Source organism: Trematomus bernacchii, unplaced genomic scaffold, assembly GCF_902827165.1.
Source record: "Trematomus bernacchii unplaced genomic scaffold, fTreBer1.1, whole genome shotgun sequence".
NCBI lineage: Eukaryota > Metazoa > Chordata > Actinopteri > Perciformes > Nototheniidae > Trematomus > Trematomus bernacchii.
In genome coordinates, this window is record NW_022987685.1 from 155,820 (window position 1) to 174,187 (window position 18,368).

Here is an 18,368-nt window from a genome sequence, read left to right on the forward strand (position 1 = left end):
ACCAGTGCTGCTTCTTGGCAAGGAGACCAGGAAGAAGGAGGTCAAATGTGAAATCCTAACCCCTCGCTGCACACTGACCGCCTATGCCCAGGATTACCTTGACAAGATAGGCACTTTTTATGAGTTCCTTTGTGAAGGTGAGATGCTTGCACTATATCTTCACAGTTCACAGTATTGTGTACACAAAATGTTTGTATCAATGTTAAACTCTTCTAGGGATGGTTCACCCCTAAAACATGTTCAGTCAACGAGTCCTTACCTCCCTGACAGTATAAACGTTGGAGAGCTTAACATTTCCTTATAACCAACACAGTTATATGGAATGAGTTTGGATCAACTCATTTAATAAAGTCAGTTAAGTTAACAACAACTTACAGCGACTGTTTTCAATCCATCCAAATCTTGTGGGACAACAACTTGATCCAGTATTTATCCTTTGATACAGCCAGAAAGCATTCATTCGAGCCATTTATTTGGGTTTGGCAAACTATATTTTTGTGAGACAACTAACACACATCCTTTCTACCTGTTAACTGTCACTATTTTTAGCTGCAAAGTATTACAAAAGTTGAAAGTAATTGCAAAATATTTAGGGATATGGACAACGTTTGACTGTTTATTATTTTAGCAAACTACATACAATAAATACATTTTTAAACACTGAGTATGTAGCCTAATGAGACATGGCTTACTCTGCAGAGGGGACTTGTGGACATTTAACTGTTATTTATCAGGAAATAGGTAGGCAAGTTTACTTGAATTTGAAAAACCATTTTGGGGTATTGTGCTACCACTTGCGCATTCATTGTATACAAATTGAAAGTTGTTAATGTCAAGGTAGTTGGGTTTGATGACTGAAATGTAGTTTTAGGCTTGAGCCATCCCTTAAGCAATTTCCTTTTAGCAAACCGTTCCTAAACTGTTTGCTTTATCAACGCCCAAAAGGGAGAAATGTTTTGAGGTTAATGGTAAGAGCACAATACATGAAGACGATCCCAGTTGACCACATATTCAGTTTGGCAGTTCTGTATTAAGGTCATGTTTCTCGGGTTGTAAACAAAAGCAGTTATCCAGTGCATCCAGAGGTCCCTTTACATTACATTTAGCAGACGTTTTTATCCAAAGCGACTTGCTACTTATTTGATTGCACTTATGCAAAACACGTTTGCGTCAGTCTTATAAATTCTGAACAAAATGTGTGGATGTAAATAATGTAAGGGAACATACATGCACACGTCTATATGTTGTCTACTGACAAATTGACATGTCACATCACATGGAATGTAGACACAAATCGGAAGAATAATATCGCAAAAACAAAACCATAAATGGTTGACTGGATAAATACCACTATTACTGCTATTAACTTTGACTGCACACAGTCCTACGACATGACGAGTATATTTTTGACCCTGTCTGGAAACATACCTTAAGCACGCTGTATTTCTTATTTCTAGATATATGAGTTAACCTCTTTGTCTTAAGCAAGTCAAGACCAACATTTGTTTAACTTGCACAGGTTGGACACAGGACTCCACTGGCCAGGGGGTTGCGGAAGATCCTGAGGAAGAGACAGTCACGCTGAACCTCACACCCTGTGACCCATCTGAACCAGAAAACAACTGGCAGGAGGCAGGGACGTCAGAGACAAGCACTGTGCAGGTGGAGGTGCTGAAGACCCCCCCGTGAAGCAGTGTACCACCAAAGAGGTAGGGCAGGAGGCAGGGACGTCAGAGACAAGCACTGTGCAGGTGGAGGTGCTGAAGACCCCCCCGTGAAGCAGTGCACCATCATAGAGGTGGGGCAGGAGGAGCAGCCCCAGCGGGATGATCTGAGACAGGCTACCACCACGGAGGGGCCAGGTAATAAAATAGATAGATCGAATCGGAGGGATGAAACCCTCTTTAATGGTCACACATGCAGAGCACACAGCACACACAGTGACATTTGTTCTCTGAGATTTGCAGCTTTTATATTTATGAAAGTCAAGAGTGTTTTCCGATATCTTCCTAAAAGATTATTGTAGGTAACTTGTTGACAAGTCATGCTTCTACAATATCTCAAAACACCTAATTGCACTTCTTGCATTTTTGGGAATAATGATTGTTCCAATAGGTAAATAATAATAACAACAATAGCTTAATCTAAATAACAATTTCACCTACAACTTCATAAATATGAAAGGAAAATGGGATACTTGGGTATGTGTATATCCTTAGGTACTTGGATATAAATAAATATGAAACATTTAGAAAAATACAGTCTTTCATTCCTGAACAGACATGTGGTTACTATATGGTTATACCTTTTTCACACAAAAATGCAAAGCAACAGCAGGCTTACTATACATTTGATAAATCACAAAATAAAACTCATGTCATTTTGTTTACACACAGAAAGGGTCTTACATTGTAGCGTTGGGCAGTAGGTCGATTACATCAAAATGATTTGGCACTTGTCCATATATTGTACGAGAGGTTGATATCATTAATATTGTGGTCTACCTAAAGCAATCCCTGACCCTAGGGGTAAACTTCGAAGCAACTCATGCAACAACGTCATGCAGCATATTTAAACTTTATACTCAAGAACTGCATTTAGATATGACACTGTCCCATAATGAATATGCGGGGAATAAACTTAGGTTTTTGAATCAAAGTTAAATTCATTTAACGTTACAGCACAACATGTTAATATTTATCAAACTATTCCTTACACATAAAGTATGGAGTCAATTATATAGGCAAGACAACAAAACACCTAGACTTCATAGATCAACCTCAATTAAATCGCAATAACAAAAAGATATCTGTACCTAACACCTATTGCCACCTCATGTGATGCTGCATTTGTGGGATGTATTTTGAAACTTGAGTTTAAGCTTAACTTGGTATACTGTATGTATATAGTAATATTTCTTCTTCAACCCACAGCTGTCAGGACAGGGTCCGTGAGGGACACAGTACTTGGTCCTAGACGCAAAAAGAAAAAGTCAGGTATGTTAACAGTATTAAGTATTTTGACTGATTATAAACATGTGCATGAGTTGAATTGATTGGTATTATAATAAATCTATCGACATGTACTTTAGCAAAGTGCATGTAAACGCAGTGATTGATGCTTCTTCAGTGAGTTAACAAAGCTATATTGTGACTAATAACTATAACTGATACATTATCCAAAAATCATTATCCAAAAATCCAAAGGGCTTTAATTGTCTAATTAGACTAAAATACATACAGTCATAGTTGATAAGGTGGTGATGAGAATGCTAGGCAGTAAAGGAAGCAGCAGTGCAGTATTTTCTTTGGTCATCTCAGGCTCAGCAGTGGTATGGCCATTCAAACAAGCATCCCATTTTAGGACCGAGAGCAGCTTGGTTCCATTTCAATGATGTATAGAGTAACTTTTGACCAGTTATAACAGTGTGATCACTATTCATCGTGCAAGTCTGGTTGCTACTTAAGTGTTCATAGTTGTATTTATTTTATTTCTAATATGACTAATACTGTATGTGGAACCTGCTTTGATGTTCACAGATTGCTCCTACCACACTCGCCTAGAAACTTTCCCCATCAGGAGTGTAATAAGAGAAAGAATGAGAAAGGTTAGACAGGAATAAAAGTAATGCATAGGGTGTGCTTTATGATTTATGTGATTTCCACCACAATTGTTTGCTAAATAGCTAATATGCTTTTGGTCTTTCCGAAATTAGAGATTTGTTTTCTTCTCTTGATAGGGAAAAGCAGAAATGTTGGTGGAGTGGGAGCCCTGTCCAGTATGGTATATATCTTCCAGTTACTTGGCTTCATGTCATCTGATGTAGTCCCATGTTGGAGAACAAACACATGATATTTAACAAATGCAAAACATCCAGATCTACCACCAGTCCTCTTATATATTTCACTGCTGTTATTCTGAAGCAGCTGAAGTAGTGTAGGAACAAATGATTGTTTAACTTCATTGTTGTTAATGTATGTATTTTGGTTTGTTTTTATTGTTTGTTTGAAAATGTGTTTTCATTTCTATGTTCACTTTTTCTAAATGGTGGTGGTCGTTAATAAATGGAAAATGAAACATTTACTTATATAAATTGAGTTATAAGATGTTTGCTTCACACATGTTTTATGCTTTTCGGAAAGACGAAACCAGTACCTGTAACTAACATTATTCCATTCTGTTTTCAGTGGCAAGGAGTGGGCTCATTCCTGGCAGCCGAAGAATTCTCCGGGATAATGCATAAAAATAAAAACTGTTATTTGAACTCCAGTTTTGTTTTTGCACGTTTATTCTCTTATTTATATGCTCCATTTGAGTCATATTTAATATGTTTCTATTAGAAATAAGATGAAAACCTCCACCAAAATGCATTTGACTTTTTAGGAAATTACAGTTGAAATACTACATGATTTCATTGTCAGTGATAGGAACACCATAACCTATATTAAGCTTATTCATGTGTGAAATCTGGTACGTTGCCATCCACTGCCTTATCTAATTTGTTTAACTTCCGAAGTATAACGCTTTGGAGGTAGGCTTGCATATCATTTAATTATAGGCCTAATTAAAATGATCCTGATCTGGATCACTGTGGTTTTGCTACTACATTTGAAAGCTTTTGGGGACATATTTAAATGCTTGAGATATTAAAATGGTAGTGATTACTTTGAATTTTCTTTTTCACTTATTGAAAACCACAACTCGAGTATCAGGATGGTCTTTATCTGGAAAGCTATCCACATCTCATCCCCACGTTGTCATGGCGACCCTTTGTCACGTCACAGATACGGTACCCGAACTCAGATCTGCTGAACATGTAACATGAACGTGCCGGGCGGCGCGGTCCCGTGGGTTAGATGCGCGTTCATAATGCAGAGGGAAATAACTCTCAGAATAACGTTATTAGCACATTTTTACAACTTAAGGAACGAATGTTTTTAATAAGGGCTATACAAGTGTTCATACTGGGTAGTTTATTTAGTTTAAAAAAAATTATCCAACGATTTACAGACCACTCTTTCCCCATGTAAGTCAATGGGAAAAAGTGTTTCCGGGCCTGGCAACCAAAAGGAAGTGTAGTACCGCCGTTTGGCCAGCACGAATATTTTCATCTGAGTCCGGCGCACTTCCTGGGGGCTTGGTCCACGCACACACGCCGGAAGAACTACAAATATGTCAGCTCTGTGTACTTCGTAAGGATGTTTGGGTGCGTATCTAATGGGAATTGTAGTTTGTAGCGCTGCTCTCATATCATTTCAATGGGTTAACTTTCTATTCTTCTGTGTTTTTGTATGTTTTGAGCTGAGGTGCCAACTCAACATACAATGTTAAAAAAAACATATAAAGCCAGAAACGTAGGTGTAGCCATGGACTCTGACCTGAGTTTCAACAGTCACATTAAAACAATTACTAAATCAGCCTACTATCACCTAAAGAACATATCTAGGATTAAAAGACTAATGTCACAGCAGGATTTGGAAAAACTTGTCCATGCTTTTATCTTCAGTAGACTATTCTTATGTTTATTTTTCTTATTCTATAAGTAAAATAAAATGTATATGTAATTGCACATTATTATTTATAGAAGCCTGTTTCCCCAATAAAAAAGACTTTCCCAATGAAAAGTCATAATTATGAGATAAAAAAGTCATAATCTTTTGAGATAGAAAAGTAGAAATAATGAGATAAAAAGTCTGTGCTGGAGATTTGACAAATGACAGAAGCACAAACACTGTTTGTTTGAGTTTAGAGCTTTGTGCCCAGCTCTCCGCCACCATCAACTCTGAAGATTCTCTCCCTGCCCGGCTGATTTAACCTACTCAACAAAGATACATGTACACAGTGGCATAACAAGGTTATGATTGGCACCGGTGCAAATATTGTTTTGGACCTAATTAATTTAGGTTGCTTGGTTACTTTGAAGACTGCGTGAACCCGCCAATGCCATTGGGCCCCTGGCCGGCCCTGGGCCCCGGTGCGTTGCACCGGCTGCACCGTCGATAGTTACACCACTGCATGTACATCTATCAACATGAAGAGGCAAGTGATGTCTCTCATAGTGGAATCTGGTTCTCACTAGGTCTGAGGTCACCTGGACGCAGGCCCGGCGTCATGGGCGGGCCCCATGGGGCCGGGCCCGCCCATCCAGGATTTGGGCCCGCCCATGAGAAATCAGGGTTGATTAAAAAAAAAATTATTATATACATTTTTTTTTTACATTTTTGTATTATTATGTTTATTGTTGTTATTTGTAGGGCTTTGTCATAACATTTATTTTTGTATTAAACTATGTTGAAACATTAGTATAATATAATTTTTTTATTTTGCTATGAAATTCTGAATGAATGCGCGAGACTGGTTTTTCGCGGGGTTGAGTCGTGTGTGTGTGTGTGAGACGCGTCACAGCAGCCTGTCAGTTTACTCTGGCGGTTAGTTTGGCTATTATCCTTTTTTATATGTATCGGCAACAATGGATATTAGGAAGTGGTTCACGAACAATAAGAGCTCAAAAAATGATTGTGGCAACTCAGCACCAGATTCTGGCAACTTGACGTGTCCCCCGCCATCTATTCTACCTTCTCCTCCACCAGGACCCGAGTCAACGTTGTCAGACGCAGCCTCTTCGGAGCAGGGCAGCAGCAGTTCATCCTTAAGCAGCCCAGGCCCAGCTCCCATTCTAAACGCTCGTGATCTTGGAGATTTTCGTTTTCTAGTTCCAGAGGACCTTGGCGTGGATACACCAAAACAGGTAGTCCTGGATAGTTTTCCATCTCGGCTGTTCTCCGGGAAAAAACGTAGTTTTGCCAGCTCATGGTACCAAAACCGACCCTGGCTTGAATACTCCGTGAAAGGCGATGCTGCGTACTGTTTCCCATGCAGAAAGTTTAAGGCTCATCATCATGACGCATCGTTCACCGTAAAAGGCTTCAAAGACTGGAAGCATGCCTTACAAAAGGGCACGGGTCTTAGCAAACACAGCTCTTCCAAGGAACATTTAGTGTGTGAGAAATTGTGGAGAGAAAAACAAATGCGCATCGAGACTGGTCAGGAAATCACAACTCTTGTCAACAAAGATCAGCTGGCTCGTAACAGATATTACGTGGGCTCCATTATTGACATTGTGACTTTTCTCTCTACCAGCAATCTTCCTTTCCGAGGTGACCACGACTCTTTAGAGTGTATGTCCAAGTCTGGCAGTGGGTTATTTTTGTCATTGTTTGAGTATACCATCGAAAAGGACCCAGAACTCGCGAAAATTGCCCCCACCATTCCCAAAAATGCTACCTACATAAGCCATGATATACAAAACGGCATAATTGACCTGATGAGCAAAGTCGTAACGGAGCATATTGTTGAGGAAATAGGCGACTCCTTTTACACTGTCAAAATGGATGGAACCCGAGACCCAACAGGCTGTGAAAACATTTCAATTGTACTGCGTTTTGTTGATGAGAACTATGTCATAAAAGAAAGGCTCTTGACAATCGCCACAGCAGTTGCAGGTGATGCAAAAACCCTCACACAGACACTCATTGATGAAATACGCAAAGTTGGCCTGAGCACAGACAAAATTCTCAGCCAGGTATACGATGGGGCAAGTCTTATGTCGGGGAGACACGGTGGGGTTCAAAGACTCCTTCAAGATGAACTGGGCAGAGAAATCCCATATGTGCACTGCTTCAACCACCAGCTGCACTTGGTCGTTGTTCACGCCATGTCCGGTGAGAGAGCCATCGAGGATTTATTCAACATCTGTAATGTCCTCTACAAGTTCACACGAAAGCCCACCGTTGCTGCACATTACCAGGGAAACACGCTGAAGCGTTTACTGGAACAGCGCTGGACAGGGCACCTGGCCACTGTTCAGATTATTCTGAAATCTTTTCAGGATATAGTTGAACTACTCCGACATGTTGAACACTCTGCATCATTTCCAGCTGACTTGAGGATGGAGGCAGCAGGCTTGCTGAGCAGAATTTTAAAGCCAAGCTTTAAATTCCACACCCAGATAGTATGCAAGATATTGTCCCTGCTTGAGCCAGCTAACAGGATGATGCAGTCGGAGGAAATGGACCTTCAAACGGCAGTACAGCTTGTCAACACTGCCAAAGAGTGTGTTGAGGCCCTGCGCACCGAAAAGGTGTTCACGGAGATGTGGAGTGAGTGCGCACAGGAGAGAGAGGATGATACTATCCATCCCGGTCCCACCAAGAGAAGGCGAACTCTTAACACAACTTTGGAGGATTATGTTGTTGAAGAGACAGTGGGAGTGGGAACACAAGAAAACCACCAGATGACAGAGCAACGGCGGCTGTTTTACAGCTGCATTGATGCAGTTACGGGAGAAATTGCGCGCCGCTTTGGAGAGCGAAACAGCGCATTCATGGAGGCTATTGCTTCACTCAACCCGGAAAGCAGCTTCTTCCTGGAGCCCGAAAAAGTGGAACCTTTGCTTAAACTGACTGGAACCACGCTCGTTGATGCTGAGTTCATTGTGGCCAAAAAGCTGATTCTGAAACACGTGGACAGCTTCACACCACCAGAGGATGGGAAATGGACATTGAAAAACGTACTTGGTCATCTCCACACGACGCTTGAGGCAATGCCAAGTGTTCTCACCGCATTTAAGGTTTCACTTACCTTTGGAGCTTCGACAGCTTTATGTGAGAACTCTTTTTCCACACTGAAAAACGTTTTCAGTGAGCACCGAAGAAGCATGTCTCACACTCGGAAAGCAAATTTAATCCAACTTGGTTTCGAGAAGGACCTGACAAAAAAATGCAAGAATGAGTGGAAAGACATGTTGCTGAGGAGGTTCCATTCATCTGGGAAACGTCGGCTACAGCTTTATTAGGCCCACCCCGAGTACATTGTGTAAGTAGCAAACAATCACATCACGATGTAGGCTAAGCTGTTGTTTTCAAGCTTTAATGTGAACAAAATATTGGGTATTTTTCAGTGTGTTCTTTTCACTGTATGTTTGCCAATATATTTGTTATTTGTTTAATTCCACTTCTTTACGCCAAGAGACACACCTCTGCTTTAAAGTAGTACGTGCAAACTGATGCTTAACATGTAATTTCCTCCTGATGCTCATCCTCTGAAATTAAAATACATTTGCATATTATATTTGTATATTTTCTGTCAGTATTCTGTTTTTTGCTGCATAACTAAAGCCGTCTGATATTCTATTAAATCTTTAAATGTTAACAGCCTTGACTCAATAAATTGTTTGTTCTTAGGTAGTACATTATGCAACATTCTCACAGCTTTTTTCTGTAATGTAATTAAAGGTTTTTGTATTACTCATAGGTGTATATATGAGTATATGAGTCAGCTGCATGCTGGTTCTGCTTGTTTGATGTGTAGCGTCGCTGTCCATCCATGGTGCTGAAGTAGCGCTATTGTTGTGCCTCTATCCTGAGCACGCAATGAAACATTTTGAGCATTGGAAATGTTATTGAGCGCGCAATTTAACATTTTTGAGCACAGAAAAATATATTTTGCAAGCATATCAATTATATTTTGAAGAGAAATTGACTCTCAAGCCCTCAAACTCCTGCTCCAGTCCCTCTCTCCCTCGCTCAACCTCTCCACCCCGTGCTCGCTCAAATTGGCACAGCGTTACAAATGGTTGGTTATGTGGCACATTTGTGGGAGAGAGAGCGTGTGCAGTAGTGTTAATTTCGTCAGCTATTTTTTAATTTAGTTTTAGTCTTAGTCCTGTGTTAAATTTCCTTGTTAGTTTTAGTCATATTTAGTCACCTTCATCCTGTTTTTATTTAGTCAATATTTAGTCGACTAAAAATCTGAGCATTTTAGTCTTATTTTAGTCAAAGAAAACTGTTGAGTCTTTTTTTAGTCATCAGATTATATAGAACATTTCAGTCAAACTAGTCAAGCCAAAACCAATAATTTGTCATTTTAGTCAAACTTATTTCACAATAAGATTATATCTTGTCCTTATTTGATGAAAAACACAGGCTGAATGATTAAGAAAGCAGCTTTGCAGTCAGAGAGTATCTGGTCAGGTTTGTGGTGTTTTTACCAGCTGTGTTATGGCCACATTGCTTCCCTTCTGATAAAACAATGCATTCGGTTTTTTTCTCCGCCTCAATGTAGCGAAAATGGGCCCAAATATCACATTGTTTCTTTCTCCCAAGCAGTGGTGGCTTTAGACTTTTTCGTTGTCAGTCATTTTGACGGACAGGATCGTAACATTTCCGTCATAATCCATTATTTCCCGTCGAGTGCACAATTTATCACTCACTCGCGCTGACGGGGGGGTATTCGGTTAACGCGAGTGCGACCACTGCTCCCAAGCCCTATTGTTGCCATTTTATTTTCTGTTAAATAAGGTTAGTTAGACCATGAGTTAGACCCGAGTCTTCCTGACAGTTCATATTCTGCCTCTGCCCGGTGTAATTCAAATGTGCCGCCGCGCGCGGCACAGACACACAGCTGCTGCCCAGCCGCAGCACCGGAAATGGAACTGCTGGGAGAAAAACTGACTATCAGAGATGTAACGTTATCTTTGATAACGATATTGCATGATGATATCGTTACAGTTATTGTTTACTGCCGTCGGTGCCGTCTCGTCATCGTCTCGTTTTCGTCATGGAAAAAAAGGTCGTTGACGAACATATTTCGTCATAGTTTTAGTCAACGAGATGAACACTAGTGTGCAGCAGCAGCGGAAACATTTCCTATGCTCAAAATGTTTCATTGCGTGCACAAAAATAACGCCTAAATCTGTCTGCAACTATATATGCACATATGTTACGTTAAAATGGGGTGGGGCCTGGGGGTCGGCCCGCCCTGGTAAATCAAATGCCCGCCCACAGATGTATGTCTGCCGCCGGGTCTGCCTGGACGTACTCAAGAATGATGCAGGAGCACAAAGTACCAATGAACTGGCCAGATGTATGGAGAACCGGGATGACTGGAAGCGACGATGGAGGGCTCGTCTGAGGACGACCTAGAGAGAGGTCTGGTCAGGCAAGAAGAAGCCATAGATTGTACTTAACATCAGCAAGAGTGTACATGTAACCAACATGAATGGAGGCTTATTTCCATGGTTTCCTGGGCATCGCTGTTATAGGCCCGAAAGAGACGGAGGGAGAGTTTACATATTGTACAGAACCGTGTGACAGCCCTGGGGCTGCTGCCTGTTCCTCTCAGGGAGAGAAGAGGTCAATAATCCAGCAAAGAAATACAAATCAAATTCAAGTTAAAGTAATTCCCCAACAACAGCCGCCTCATATATGACCTCATATGACCTCATTTCATGCTGGACAGCTGCGAGGTGATCAGGGGGTCTTTTATGGCAGCACGACTGTAGCGCATGCACACTTGTAAAAAAGAAAGTAAAAGAAAAATAGTTTCTTTTTTTAATATGAAATAACAGTCCATTCTAAGCACAGTAGCCTACAGTGTGTAGCATAGCTATGCTTTTAACCCTCCTGTTGTGTTTGGTTCAAATTTGACCGATTTACTACTTTCATCAATCATAACTTTTTTGTTTTACATTCGATTGCATTAAGGCATAATGATATCCTCCACAGTAGACATTTGAACATATTAAATTGCTGATCACCACTTTCATTGAACTTTGGATTATTTAGTCAACTTTGAAACACCCATGGTGTTCCCGCCATAAAGACAAGGAATTAGTAACCATCCGGATCAGATCAAACACACACACACACACACACACCAATTTGAAACATTTCCCGCTCTTATGTGCCCATCCCCCCGGCACACCCAATACATGTTCAGTGTCTATTCTTTGTATATTTACTGCAGTTGTTCATGTATACCAGTAGTCTGATACAATATTTACAGTTCGAAAGGGTGTTAAATTACATTTGGTGATGATTAACGGTTTTTGTGTTAATGTAATAGCAGTTAAAACAGGACCGGTCAAATTTGACCGCGAACACCAAAGTAAGGGGGGGGGAAACAAAGACAATAGGAGGGTTTTAATGAAACCATTGCTTATGACAGTGATGATATTTTAAATCAAAAAACATATTCCCTAAAATGTGGAAGCTCTGGGTGCCATACAAGTGAATAGTTGATATTTTTTTAGGGCCACAACTTTGGCACTAGAGCACCTAGTGTTATCAAACGCATTTCAATGGTGAAACTATCCAAAAATATTCCATATGACAATATTTTCCACTACGATGAAAGGCGTGTAAGCCAACAAACCTTATTCTGGTTCCATCATGGGTAACCCCACCCATCCTCTCCACCTGCAGCTGGACAGACAGATAACCCCACCCCACCCCTCTCCACCTGGACAGACAGGAGCTCCTTCTCCAACAGACTGCTGCAGCTCCGCTGTCACAGGAACCGATACAGGAAAACATTCCTGCCCACTGCAATAACTCTGTACAACAAATCACCTCTGGCTGGAAGAGAACTCTCTGCTCCATAGCTTCTCTCTTCACAGTACATTTGACATATTCAGTGTAATATTTAATATTCCATCTGTCACATACTTATGTAAATATAATACCTTGCTTTATATCTTGTTATTGCTCATTTGTAAATTCAACATGTATATTTTCTTCTTTATTTCTTGTCTTTTTATTGTATAATGCCATGTGTTTTAATGCTGCTGCAACGCAAAGATTTCCCAAATTGGGATCAATAAAGTTCTATCTTATCTTAAACTAACAACCAGTGTTCCAGATGAGGATCATCTCTTTACAAAAATATTCAAGTGCTAACTCATATTGTTACTTCTAAATGAATTTATTTCCAAACGCATTATAATGCAGTGTGATGTAAACAACAAAAAGTACCACAGAAGTATGCTTAATTTATATTTATTCATCAAACAACCACATCAATAACATTGTTTTTAAAACAATAAAATGGTCCTCTCTGGCAATGATTTACTTATGTGTTTCACCACAATACAAGTAAAAGGCCACCATAAGGGTGTATGTTGACTCTAGAGCGTTGGGGTTAGTCTAACATGAAAAGCATGGACAACAGAACATAAAATCAAGTTATGCAAAAGGTTATAACATACAGTATTAAGAAATCATACAACACAACCATTTTTTTAGGATTTAACTATGTATATTAAACATATACATTCTATGTGTAAATCAAATATAACAATTTATAACAATGTATTATTTGGTTTTGAGAACAACAATGAGGTGATTCACCAAATAAACTATTTGTTGTTTATCTCAATGTCCCTAATTATACATCCTAAAAGACTGTGCATTGTACATGTTGATTGAAGTACTTCAATCAATCAGGTTAATAGCTGGAGATCAAAAAGGAAATATAACTGACAAAGCAATAAAAGCAAGTAACGCAAAAGAAACAAAAATGAACAATTAGAGCAAAGCTGTTATTGGCCTGCAGTGTAACAGGTGCAGTCATATAAAGTTAATGACAGGTAAATCCTATAAGAGATCGAAAATAATAATGCATAGGCATCCCGTTCTGGGAAAAAAGGGAAAGACCTCCTGCTCTTGGACAATGATGTGCTCACTAAGTTGTTTGGTAACCAGCAAGATATACTTGGACATGTGTGTTTCAAAAAGGATCAAAAGTGAATGGTTCATTGCTCAGGATGCATTCCAGGGACGCTGAGCATTTTGTTCAATAACATTTAAGTTGTGTACAAGTGAAATGTTTGGCCTGATGCTGCGGCATAGGGAAAAGTCATATGGTCAACATATTCAAGGGTGATCTTCCATTGAGGAGTATGAATACAATCTCTAAATATAAAGTCAGTAAAGTATTTACATTTCTGATAGCACATCAAGTCTTGGCGGATATTCGTGCTTGAGAGCAGCAGCAATCTGGGGAAATACAGAGAAACAAAAAAGAGGGGCAGATCAGAACCCAAATTTGAGGTTTTTGAATACACAATGTATGTTTAGCATTAATGAATACAAAAGTAACAGCAACATGTCTAGGTTGAGGCTAAATCAACAAAGATACTGTACATTAATTCCTAAGTAAATTACCTAAATGATGTTTCCTTCTTCATCCTCACTGGTGTCTGGACTGCTTAGGCCACTTTGACTTTCCTCTTCATGTTGAAGGAAAGAAGCATCAGGACCTAAAGCAGTCTTGTACTGCTGCAGTACCACCTGCAACCTCTCCGACGCCTCAGCATGCTTCCTTCTTAGGGTGCACCCAAGTCCTACATTCCCCTTGTCTACATCTGAAAATACACAAAATATTGTTATATGGACATACTATAAAGTAAGATTGCTTCACGAGGCCAGAGCACTTCAATGGAGTATATTCTCTCCCATGTACATAAAGATGATTGTCACTGTCAAGGGACTTCATTATGTAAAATGGCCGGGTCAAATGGGCAAAGGCCATTATACTCCATCCAATTTCTGTGACCAAGAATGATTTGGGCTGACTTTTTTCCTTTAAAACTCATACTTTACAAGGTAGGTTAAGTTTTGCTTTCAACTTACCTTCCTCAGCCACCTTATTTTTTAGAGCAACTGCCATGTTCTGCAACCATGTGCAATGCTGCGCCATCTCCAACAATAGGATGCCTTTCTCCTCTTGCAGTCTCCGTGTAAGCATCACTTGATCCAGTATCTTTTTCTTGGCTGTAAAGTTAGCTAAAATCCAATCACAGTTATGTATACATGAGTCACATTTTCATTATAGCATAACAATATGTTTAAAACTCCAAACATGTAATTCAGTAGGTTGAATCTGCAACCTAAAACATTATATTGTTATACCATTCTGTCTGTAATGGGATTGCTTCCGCTGCCTCACACTTAGGTAAAGCCCCTCAATGCTTTGCTGCAGTGCTGTTTGAAGGATGTCTTCAGAAGTACCTGATGTTTCTGATGTTCCTGTAGAAATAATAGTGGCAGTAAAATGTACTGTTACACAACACGTAACGGTTTTGAGAAACAAAGTTGTGTAACACCTTTTAACACAAATTGATGGTACAACTATGGAAACTGGAACATATCAGAGATAAACATGGACACATAGTTGGCTTGCTATTGCTTGAAGATTATGTCCCCGTCTACTGAAATCCAGTGAGGGTCCCATTACGTGGCATGAAAAATCAGCCTTATATCATTGGCTGCTCTTTAGGATCAAATCTGTAAATTCAAACAGTCATGGACAATGATATGTAGCTGGTGTTTTCTCGTCGTGCTTACCAGATGCCCATTCCTTCACGTCGACACCATGTCATCTGAGACACAATGTAGCTCCGTCTTGAGTTCCTCAAGACTTGCAGTCTCTTCCAGGAGCCTCTTACTAGTCTGATAAACAGTAGACGATGGACATTTATCAAGATTAAAACTTGCTATGATTAACAACAAGCCATGTGCAAATGACAAAGGACACAACACCTTTAATAGGAGGCTCACCTTCACATATCTTGTGGAAAGTGCCTGATGAAGGGAGTCACCTTTTTTCCTGTTCCATCCCATAGCATGCACTGTGAGCATGTCCAGTCGTGCTTTTGAAAGCAATAATGAGGTTATGATGTGTCATCTAAAAAAGTATGCAATAATAGGGCAAAACCTTCCACTCACCTGCTTTGGACATGTATTTGGTTGTCAGGGCACAACGGGACAGGTAGCTGTTGACCTGCTCCACCTCTTCCCCGGCGGTCATCCCTGCTCCCTCCTGGTTCTTCCCACTCCATATAATCTGATGGTAAAAGGTTGCTGGAATTGTTGTGCAAAGAGGCTACATACTACTATACTAAACAGTATATCTTAGATATTTACTACTTCAGTATTATAAATATAAAAAATATAAATGTACGCGATACAAAAATATTTCACATACCTCGCATTTGGTAGCATGGGCTCGAGCATGCATTACACTGAGGAATGGCTTCATGGTGGTCAGCTCCTGGAGAGCAGGAAGGACACTTGCAGCTTTCTCCATGTACGGCCAGTACTTGCAAGCCACATCCATGGCGAAGAACTTGGCTTTGGCTGGCATGAGTTCCTTTTGAAGATACAGGGGGTAGGCGAATATCTCCCCCCTGTACATATTTAAGGCCTTCAAAAGAAACCCATGGCGACATACAGCCACCTCCATCCCTTCTTCATCCAGCTTAGAAGCCCTCCTTGACGTCTCCCTCGCTGCTGTCCACTGGGAGTCCCCACATGTGCCTCTTCCCTGGGTCTAAGACACACATTACATCATGACAAATCAGTTAAAAGCAATGGAATCACAATCTACACCATTTGTTCTAATTATCTGATTTTGGAGTAGATGGTAAGGAGAAGTAGCTGAATTTGAAGAAAGTCTAGGTCGGATATACATGGCTATTTTTGTGATATACCTATAAGGTAAAATGACGAATAAAAACTTGCATTTTTTAGTGATCTCTGTATTTTGTCGACAAATGCAGCCACCGCGCTGTCTTCTGCTACAAAGAGCCCATTAAAAAAGGCGCTGCCATCAGAACTAAGGAAAAAAAGATTAGCAAATATATCCATGAAATATAAACAGTAATCAAAAAAGTTAAATAACAACATTGTAAAAACAGCACCTTCCACTTCGCCGAAAGCGATAGAGCTTCCTGTTTCCATCGGCAGAAACAGCCAACATCTCCGGCGTGCAGGCAGGGCAGATGAAAGGAGCACCACAGCAGAGCTAGTCTTCCTCATACGAGGCATAGGAGAACTCCAGAAAGCTGCGCTGCAGTGCATCTCCGTTGACAGGTCCAGACTGGAAGATAATTACATAATTGCTGTGATTTTGTCTATTTACGGAAATGTTATAATGTATAATATGGTAACGAATATTTATACTTACTCTTCCTCCACACTTTGTGCGATGCTCCAGCAGCTTTGCAAAGGCCTGTCTGGAGAATCCCGGAGAGATGACCTTGAGCTCTTCAAAGGAGCTCATGAGGTCCAAGGTGTAAAGTGTGGAAATACTGACCGAAGCTGGCCAGTATCCACTCTTAAGGAGGACTTTCAAGTCGGGGGTCCACTGCTGCTGGCAAGTTTGACAGACATATAGTGGCAGATGCAAGTCATAACGCCCTTGGAACAAGTAAATAAACATAATTAAGACACATTTTACAACAGTTCCATCTACAAATAGTCAAAGATTAACAGATATTACATGAAGGTTTTACTCCAATTGGAAGCACAATGCCTCAGCCCACAACAGTAAAAATATAACAACAATTCAATAGAAATCCAAATATATATATATATTTGTTTACCATTGATGGTAATTAAAATCACTGGTTTGCCTGGTACCACAGTGAAGTTTTTGCCTTTACAGGAGCAGTTGGGTGCCTTCACAGTTGGCAATATGCAAGCTGTCAAAAAAAAAAAAAAAGCACTAATTACCATTATCTGCTGGCCGAAGAGACATGTGAACATCAAAATGCAAGTTTGAGAGAGCATACCTTGGTCATGGGTGTCATATCCACCTTCCACTCTAACAACACACGTTGTTGGACTAATTGGTTTAAAAAACCCATTAATTAAACTGTCCCTGTTGTGGAGTGGCTGTTTCTTGTGATGAAGTACATCACAGTCTCCACAGAACCACTCCTCGGGGAGACACTCTCTACACCTTGGGAGGAAATACAAAATGATTATAATATCCTAGAATTACTTTCATTTTCATGTGGGTTTTCTCTAGGTATCCAGTTTTCTAACATCCCAAAAGTCATGCATGCTAGCTGAAATAGCAGAGCACTGAGCATTAATACTGAAAAATTACAATTAGGTAAAGTAATTTAAATAAAGGTAAATGTTATCTCACCTAATAACAGCCGGCTCGTGGCAGAGGCCACACAGGGGATGACCAACAGCCTCTTTTTCTAGAAGGCATTGTAGGTGGTGTGGTCTCGCTTCTTTCCAGCGCTCTGAGGCTTTCTGCTGCCGAAAAGACCAGGATGAGGCAGAGCTTCTTTGAGGCTCAGGAGGAGGACATGAGGAAAGAATGTCAGAGAGTCTCTCCATATTCTTTTCTGTGAACAGAATGGGAAACTTTAACTGTAAATGACTATATTTAAGATGAACACTAAAAATCAAGGATCATTTCTTTGCTCAGTATGGAACTGGCCAATATCTTTACTGAATTATTCCTCGTTCGAGTCCTGAACTGTCAGTTGTGTATAAGGTTATTTTCTCTCACTAACACAATTTATTTAAAAATTGATTTTAGTTTTAAACTTAAAGCCATTTTTGTGATTTACCAAATTCATGTTGTGCTGAAGGTTCAGTACGCAGAACCTCCACACTGGATGACTGGAAGCCCTCAGTCAGGGGGGATGTGACTGTAAAACATCACACAGAGGGTTAACAACAGATAACTGATGATTTGTATTATCTACCTATTGTTTAAAAGCTTGT

General features: G+C 40.1%; 1 protein-coding gene and 1 long non-coding RNA gene across 2 annotated transcripts; both read right to left on the reverse strand.

The window, feature by feature from the left end:
• Nucleotides 1-12,820: 12,820 nt before the first annotated feature.
• On the reverse strand, nt 12,821-14,841 carry LOC117487894. Its single transcript, XR_004556454.1, has 4 exons — nt 14,751-14,841; nt 14,472-14,624; nt 14,004-14,203; nt 12,821-13,835 (listed from the first exon to the last, which is right to left on the reverse strand). It is a non-coding gene; the product is annotated as an uncharacterized LOC117487894 (long non-coding RNA).
• A 1,803-nt stretch (nt 14,842-16,644) lies between these two features.
• Nucleotides 16,645-18,265, reverse strand: LOC117487819. The gene is made up of 6 exons (XM_034136536.1): nt 18,212-18,265; nt 17,776-17,983; nt 17,414-17,583; nt 17,225-17,323; nt 16,807-17,039; nt 16,645-16,719 (listed from the first exon to the last, which is right to left on the reverse strand). Exons 2-6 carry the CDS (start codon nt 17,973-17,975, stop codon nt 16,645-16,647), a joined length of 777 nt encoding a protein of 258 aa, XP_033992427.1. The 5' UTR covers nt 17,976-17,983; nt 18,212-18,265.
• Nucleotides 18,266-18,368: the final 103 nt, after the last annotated feature.